At 32.1% G+C, this 8,905-nt stretch overlaps 1 protein-coding gene across 1 annotated transcript; it reads right to left on the reverse strand.

Moving 5' to 3' along the window:
- Window positions 1-2,118: 2,118 nt before the first annotated feature.
- Window positions 2,119-4,798, reverse strand: LOC124820096 (uncharacterized). Its single transcript, XM_047291727.2, has 3 exons — window positions 4,509-4,798; window positions 3,590-3,821; window positions 2,119-2,809 (listed from the first exon to the last, which is right to left on the reverse strand). The coding sequence occupies exons 1-3, from the start codon at window positions 4,701-4,703 to the stop codon at window positions 2,403-2,405; spliced, it is 834 nt and encodes a 277-aa protein (XP_047147683.2). The 5' UTR covers window positions 4,704-4,798; the 3' UTR covers window positions 2,119-2,402.
- Window positions 4,799-8,905: the final 4,107 nt, after the last annotated feature.

Genomic DNA, 8,905 nt, shown 5'->3' on the forward strand with positions numbered 1-8,905 from the left:
CCGTGAATGAAATATTTCATTTGTTGTAAATCTATTTGTTAAATCTCTCTCTACAACTTTGCTAATTGATGAAGACAAATCAGATTTCAAACTACAACCAATCTGAGAATCCATATGAAGATATTCATTCATTTTTAATAATAATCACCTACAAAATTATAATGACCCTTATTAACATAATTAATAATTAATCAAACAAATATAAAAATATTAATATAATTAAATTATATATTTGATATAAATAGAGTAATAAATAATTTTTTTATATAATTATCAAATTATTAAAGAATTAAAGATACAAAAATCATCTATAACAAATTCATATTTTAACAAAATTATTACGTTTAAAAACTAACCATATATAACATTTAAAATTATAAATTTAAATATAAGTTACTGTAAATAAAATAAACAAATAAAATAAAAACGAAACGTAAAAGGAAACTGTTTCTGGACGGATGACATCCTTCAACGGATGTCAACATCCGTTGAAGGCAAAACGGATGTCGACATCCGTTTCGCCTTCAACGGATGTTGACGTCCGTTGAAGGATGTCATCCGTCCAGATGTTCCTTTTACGTTTCGATTTTATTTTACTCCTCATGCAAAGATTACAGGCTTGGATATTAAAAAGATTATTGGAAGTATGGGAAAGGTTTAGGGTTTGGGATTATAGGAAGGATTATGACTACGTACCTGGAGAGGAATCACAATAAGAACACTACACCATAAACGCACTGCACCACGTACTGCACCGAGAACAAGAGGAAGATTGCTTGATAATTCTTTTCACGATCACCAAGCTTTGCAGAAAAATATTTTACTCATACAAGGAACTACGTAGGTTATCACTGAAATATGTTATAAATGAATAAAATTAAAAACAATAATTTTTAAAATAAAATGTTACTGAGGGGCAAAATAGTAAAGGAAAAGTAGAGGAAGGAGCAAAAAAGTAAAGGGGAGGTGGAGGAAGAGATGCGTGGGGGTGGAGGGAGCAACTCCCTCGAATGAAATCTCTCTGTCTATTCATGGCCCACATATTCAATCTTAATCATAATAAAGACTTACTTTATTAGTTACATTCTATAAAGTGAATTCCTGAATTATTTAATTGTGTAATTTAAAATATAAAGTGACGTTTTATTAAATTTAACTTATTTAAAACTTAGAATCAAAAAATTTCATAACCAAAATCTGTCAGTTAGCAAGTTAATTCACAAAAATTTTAATGTCATCTAATCCAATTATCGAGATCCAAATTGAATCAATTTTTCAAAAGAAAAGTCTAACTAAAATCAATTAAAATATAAAAATCTATTTGAGACTCGTACGGAACGTCCGAAATTATTAAACCATTAAATAATTAGTGAAAAGTTGATCCAATTAATCTTTAAAATCTAATTTATTGAGAAATTAAGATAAAAAAAGTTCGTCAAATAGTAATATATTTAAAATTTAATTAATTGAGCATCTTGATTGATTAAGAATAATTAGTGGATTTCAAATTCATTTGTTTGTTTTAAAAGTATTGTTCATACAGTTGGTTTGATTACAAGAAAACAGCCAATTATTTTTCTATTTAAATTATTGTGGGAAAGATATTTATTTGAATAATGATTGATTATTAGGTATTATACTTAATTATTTGATGAGTGAATTACCTCTCTTTTAGAACCATGCAGTCTTAATTATAATTTATATAATAATAATAATAATAACAATAATAGTAGTAGTTTCTATTAACCTATATTCAGATACAGAAACATGTTAATAGATTATAAATTCAAATTATCAATTAGGTTTCTTAAATATGTCAAACCTAATTCCTGGGAAGAACACATCGAATTTTAGGATAACCTATTAGAATTATTCAAAACTAAAAAATAATAAAATGAACCTCGTACCTCTTATCCTCACACATATATCATATCATTCTTGAAGAGAAATTAGACAAAAATGAAGATTAAATTCAACAAAAATGGGTAAAATAAAAATTGAACTTCAATACTTAGAAGGAATTGAACCATAATTTCTCTCGTTATTCTTTTCAAACTCATGAAATTAACCATATATCTTTTCAAAGTAAATGAAGAAAATTAAATTTCCAACCTTTTCCATTTTTTTTTTCTAACTTCATCGCCAAATCAACCTTATATCTTCACTTGATAACATTGATGATTATGATTAAAACTTCAGGATTAATCAGGAAGTTTTCAATATCAATGATTTGACAGGAAAACTTATTCTTTAGCTTCCATTATATACTTCCAAATGCAAATTCACCGTCCTCAGATTAAACCTGTTTGTTTTCACAACAAACGCGGCCACAACCATAGATCCTATGCTACGAAAATTGTTCAAGTGGGGTGAAATTGTTCAGCATCTCCAATCACACAACCTCAGCAAAGTACAACACGGTGAAGCCTATTTTCTACTAAATCGCAAGTGAGCATGGAAGCCTTATATTTTCGTGGTCTTGAACTGTAAACAGTGGGAAGTGGCACTGTTTTGTTTCTATCTGTCATGCCACGCCACTTTGCTTGCATGTACCTTAGTTTTCTCCAAGGTCCTAAGTGCATTTTCTTTTCCTTCATGCATTTTTTTGCAGCTGAGCACATAATATTAATTATGACTTGTAACCTCTCCGCTTTTCCCACAAATACCTCAGGTAACCTGTTCATTAATTTGTTGTATTCTTCACTAGCACGTGCCATCTCAAATTCTGCTCGAAAATTCAATTCAATTACCACTTTTACTTCTCTTTTAGTGTTTGAGTTATCCTTTACTTCCAGATAAGTATGCTCCCCTGAAAAGATTATCAATAATATTAAAAACCAACTTGATTACTTTTAAGTTCAGTTAATATGTAATACAAACTTATGGCTGCCCTTCAGACCTGTCCCACCTATCACCATGTTTCTACCTTTGTAATTTAAATAATACAAGTTACATTAGACATATGTAATGAACATATATGGTTGTCCTTAAGTCCTGCCCCACATATACGTCACACTAGAAATTACTCACAGGTTCACTTTCTCTGAAATGAAATTACTAAATTATTTATCAAGCAGGTTTTCATACATAGGGGCTGTAAAAAGGTTGAAATATTAATGATTCAATACATGTTCATGGAGTGATGTTTTTTTTGGTAAAATACAACTTGCTTTGATTTGGTTTTTTAAAAAATTTAAATCTCCTCCCTAATCTCTTTGGTTTGTTTCAGTAGTAAAAAATGAGGCCCACTTGAAAATTTTACACTTTCATAATTGATGATGCAGGTGTCAGTAAAAACATTTTCTAAAATTATTCATATGTAAGAACATAAAATATGCAGATTAGTTTAGCCACAGTTCTCAGAAATAAGTTTGTTTCAAACATTACAAATTATTTCTGGACACAACTCATATATTTCTAAAAGTATTATTTCTGAAAACAAATTCCATTTTTATAACCACATTTGCTTGGTTCATTAATTAACACTTGGCACCTTCTAAGAGAGCCTTTTTCAGTGTTAAAGACAAAAGTGGAGAAAAAGTTAAGAAGATAAGTGTATTTTAACCAAATATTTTTCATGATAGTATACCTGATATTTGGATTTCCGAGGAAGTTCTCCATTTAGATGTGCAAAGAGCAGAGTTGTAACCAAGGTTCAACAAACGATCACATATTTCCCTCCTCAAGCAATTCCTACAGCTCTTAACATTCACTTCTCTCCGGCAAAGGCACTGCATATCCCACATATTTAACTCTGTTAGAACTTCCTTCGTAGCTTGCCGAACTCTTGTCTCAATCGAGCTACTCCCGCATAAGGTTGCCTATAAAAATGGAAAAACAGAATGTCACAAACTTCAACTGCTTTACCTGTGTACCAGTCTTTTTCTTATACATATCATTTCAGAAAATCAGTATGCATATTTAAGAAAATTATATTTCTACTCAAACCAGTAGAATTAAGTTAGATCATTACGAAGGATAAAGTTTATTCTACTTCAACCAATTCAACATAAACTAATAAGAAAATTGCCTCTCCATTTATATATATATTCATACATATATACATACACACATACATATATACATACACACATACATATATATACATACATACATACATATATATATATATATATATATATATATACATACATATATATATATATATATATATATATATATATATATATACACACACACACACTATTTTGAGTGATACCAGCATACATCTATCACATTTTGAGTTTTTAAATTCATAAAACTGGACACAAACATGGGTGATCCAATATAATAATCGCTAAATGCTCTCATACTATTTTGGAATTGTTAGCTTGAATCTAGCAAACAAGGTACAGCATTAGTAAGTAAGATGAAAAATTTTCTTCACATATGCAAACTATTCTGACACAATCGGAATTCAGACTTCATAATTAATTTTGGTGGATCAAAATGGGAAAATAAAAGTAGAATCCATTGAGTAATTGGCGTTGTTGTGAATGAAATTATACCTGGAGAAGGAGGTATTGTTTTTCCCAGAAAGCTTTGTAATCGTTTTCCACAGAACAAAGTTTTTCATCGTCGTCACCAAGAAGTTTGCCGGAGTTGGTTGAATTTTCCGGCGGCTCCTGGAGATCCTCCCAAAAGCCAAAAACGGTGTCGGAAAAACTCACGAATACTTCATCAGAGTCCATGGCTGTGCACATTGCTCTCGCAGGGGCTTGTGTGTGAGCGAGAGGGAAACTGATACTTCAATTTATACAAAAGTAACCAAAGAGGCACGTCCCATGGGGACCCACCATTCGCCATCATTGAGTTCTTCCTGAAAATTTCTCAGACTGTGCCTATGTATTGAATTACCATAAACCCTAAATAATACCCTGAAACATTGTGAAATTGATTATAAAGTTTTATAAGTTAAATTACATTTATATTTATTTTATTTAATTATGTTATATTGAAAAGTTCAATTTGATTCCATATTTCTTAAAATTTTGAGTTGCTGCACAAGTATAATTATTAAGATAGAATAATTATAAAAAAAATTTATAAGATTTTATGCTGCTCTTATTAATATTTATATTATATTCTAAATTATTATTATTTCATAATGTAGATATTTTAAAATTTAAATTAAGAATTATATTATAGTCTTAAATTAATCATTATATTATAGGCTTAAAAGTTCCCGTGTTATCTTTATTATAATTTGAAAATTACATCAAATAAATTTCATATACAGTTAAAATTTAAATTTTTTGTTATCCATTGTTTTGTTTTTTTTTCTTTTATTAGCAAGAAAAAATTATATTAATAAGAGGTGTGACATCCCAAAATATATAGCAATGTATATATGTAGAATGCATCGATTATAATAATAGTAAGCAGTTAAGAGTACACAATAGATAGGATTAAGGAGTACAGTTATCCAAGTCTGGCTGGGAAGTTTTAAAACTTAAGTACAAGTTCATAATTCTCCAAAATACATGATTGAATAAAGATTCAATGGGACCTAAAGAGTGTTTCCAAAATACAGATCATGATAAAATGAAGTCTAGAAGTCTTTCAAAATGAAGAACTATTTAACATAAGAGCTAGTAGAAATCCTAAGCACTAGGTGCTGGGTCTTCCTCAACTTCCAAAGCTTGCTCCAAAGGTACATCATCACCTACTGCTCACATCCAAAGGATTGGATGATCATCACAAGGGGGAAAGCAAACACATGCAACACATACAAATGCAAGGGTGAGCTAGGTCTCAAACAATCATACAATTCATTTTCAATCAATCTAGCATTTCCCAGAATATCCATACGCACATAAACACCTTAGTCATCATAAACATAAGCATTTATTTCATAAAACTCATCAAGACAAGCATCCTATCATGTTAAGACTCTAGACACGTCCGGACATAGAATGTATGTAGAGCTGGGGCGGGTTGTGCACTTGTGATGGCCTTTACTGCTTTGCAAAGCCATTGCCGAGGGGTTCCACCCGACCATACACAAGGCTAGTCCGTTACCGCGGAATAGACCTCCAGTGATAGCGTCTACCCTAGGACCTCCCACTACTCCCACCACACGCGTCAATCCTCTCTAAGTGAGAATGAAAGACCGTTGGAGTGTTAGGGATAACCCCCCATATGGAAGCCTCTTACATTCATTCAATACACTAACTGATCCCACCGAGAGATCTAAATTTTCGATTCAATCTGACCATTTTAAATCTCATAATATTCCTTTTGGATCAACAATGTACATCGTAAACCACTTATAACCATACACTTTCAACCAATCTGGATCACATGAAGATGCATTCATAAATTGTAACCGAAATATTTAAATAACATAACTTACTAGAATGAGAGAAAACATAACAGAAAATATCACCACTGGACGAACACTACTTGGACGAGCGCCAAAAGCCCTTGGGCGGACACTGTTTGGACGAACGCCCTAACCCATTGGACGAACTACTTGGACGAGCGCCAAAAGCCCTTGGGCGGACTTTGTTTGGACGAACGCTCAACGATCAAACCTCATGAAGACCGAGCGCTAGCGATCACTAACCAATATCAAGACCGGACGCTTAAGATTCAACCTTAAGAATACAAACTTAAGGCCGAACGTTCAAAATCGCAACTTAACCAAGGCCGAACGCCACCAATATGAATGCTCGCTACTACCTATGGACGCTCGCTACTAATTCAACCCCTGACCGAACGCTACTAAACCAGCGAATGAACGAACACTACTAAACCAGCGAATGAACGAACGCTACTAACCAACACCTGAGCGATCGTTACTAAACCATAACTTGAGCGATCGTTACTAAACCATAACTTGAGCGATCGTTATTTAAACCAATGACCGAACGCTATTAATATCATCCCCTAAAACCGAACGCTCTCCAGACAAGGACGAACGCTAATTGCCTAAACATTATGACCGAACGCTACTCAGCACATGGCATGACCGAGCGTTCAAATCCGACATGGACGAACGGTCAGCTTGCGCATTCTGCAGAATTTAATTCTGCAGAATTCTCAGAATTCTGCAGAATGGTACAGAACCTCCCTTGACCATTTCTAACCACTTTTCTCAACTTCTTAGACTCTTAATTCTCGTTTTAGACTTAATTAAACTTATCCAAATGATTCTAAACATTTCTACTACCATTTTTAAGTGATTAAAGTTCACTTTCAGCTCCAAAACACTAACTTCAACAACTTAGGGACCCAAATTTGATTCTACTACTTGGAACCTGTTTTCGACTACTGTTATGCTTCTAACAAGTCACAATGGACTTGTCTAGGCTGCCCAAACAGTCCAGGAACACTGCAGCCTTCATTTACTCAAAATCCCTACCTCACTTCCTCTAAAATGGCCTAAAATTGATCCTAAAGACACTTTATTTCCTTTCTAACAGTACTACCACAGAATTTTCACGCCAAAACAGTTCCAACATACCCAATTCCATCATTCTAAGTCATTCCAAACAGTTTATAGACATCAATCACCAAAATCACATAACACACACTTCCATACATGCATTTCAAGTTTACTAGAACCAAGTTCATGCTTCCACAACATACCATTTCAAAATTTTATCATGCATTCACTCCACACAGTAAAATCAAGAATAGAACTAGCTCCCCTTACCTCTAGTGTAGACAACCAAGCTCAAGTAGGAACCCTAGACCACTTGCTTGCACTCTCCAAATGTTAGAATCACCTAGAAATCATCAATTGATGATAGAAAACGAATCTTAGAACCAAATAGAAGCTAGATTACGGAAGAAAACGAAATGGGTTGCATGCATCAAGTTCAATCACATGCTTACAACCCTAGGGCACATGAGAAAGGGGGTTTTCTTACCGGTTCTGATTAGAGAAAAGGATCGACTAAGAGCAAGACCCGCTACTCTGTGATCGTTGGGGCGGCACCTAATCGAGAACTTAATGGTTCAGTGTGAAGAATGGAAAGGGAGAAGATATGGGAGGAGGAGAGAGCTTGCAGGAAGAGGAATGGTTTCTCAGACAAGAGGAATGAGTTAAAAATCAATGTTTCAAAACTAATGTAATTTTATTTTAAAGTACTCAACCTCTCATCTTTTGCCACTTGTCATCCCCTTTTTGCTGACTCAAATCCAAGTCCTTACAAGAGGTGTCTCAGCTCATTTATAAACAGATACAGACAAAAGTTAGAAGAAAAAATAAAAACGATTACACAGTAAAACTTGCTTCTTATCTGTTGTTTTATATGCTAAGTTATTAGAACAATACGTATAACTAACTGATTTTAAAAATTAAATAATTCAATTGATCTTTTAGTAATAAAATACTATTTACAAATTAAACTATTATATTATTTGGGAAATAAATCTAGAATTAATTTAATTTACGAAAACTTTATATTATCTACTTGTATCCATGTTTTGAATTGATATGTGGAAAAAATTTCTAACATTTTTGTAATATATAGTAAATATATTTTTATTTAATATTTTATAAGAATTAATTAGAATATATATATAAAAGAATACATTGGTAGTCTTCTAAACTTAGAGAGGAGGTTATCATTATTTAAATTATGATAATTTCTATGATTGCAATGTTAGTATTTCGTAACGTTTTATATTATGCCAATTTGTATTTAAAATTCGTATTTAAGATGAAACTAATTTAATTCAATACATAAGATCCAACTTGAAATTTCCACGCCGAAAAATTTTAATTTTGATTATTTTATGTCAAATATTGAATTAACATAGGTATAGGAGACCAAAAAAGTTTTCTTTTACACTAATATTTAGACCATGTAATTTTATTATGTCACTTATGAGTTCGAAATAGAATATGTTCCCTTTTTAGTTACGATCATAACTTACATCAAATTATATTCTT

The sequence above is a fragment of the Vigna umbellata genome, chromosome 9 (assembly GCF_029865625.1).
Source record: "Vigna umbellata cultivar VRB3 chromosome 9, Vumbellata_1.0, whole genome shotgun sequence".
Taxonomy (NCBI): Eukaryota; Viridiplantae; Streptophyta; class Magnoliopsida; order Fabales; family Fabaceae; genus Vigna; species Vigna umbellata.

What these genes read in the sequence shown, in the direction of transcription:
- LOC124820096 (XM_047291727.2), bottom strand. Translation starts at nt 4,703, where the DNA reads ATGTGCACAGCCATGGACTCTGATGAAGTATTCGTGAGTTTTTCCGAC. An exon ending in AACAATACCTCCTTCTCCAG is followed by an intron (nt 3,822 to 4,508) that starts GTATAATTTCAT and finishes CCATTTTTATAG; the next exon opens with GCAACCTTATGCGGGAGTAG. An exon ending in CTCGGAAATCCAAATATCAG is followed by an intron (nt 2,810 to 3,589) that starts GTATACTATCAT and finishes TAATCTTTTCAG; the next exon opens with GGGAGCATACTTATCTGGAA.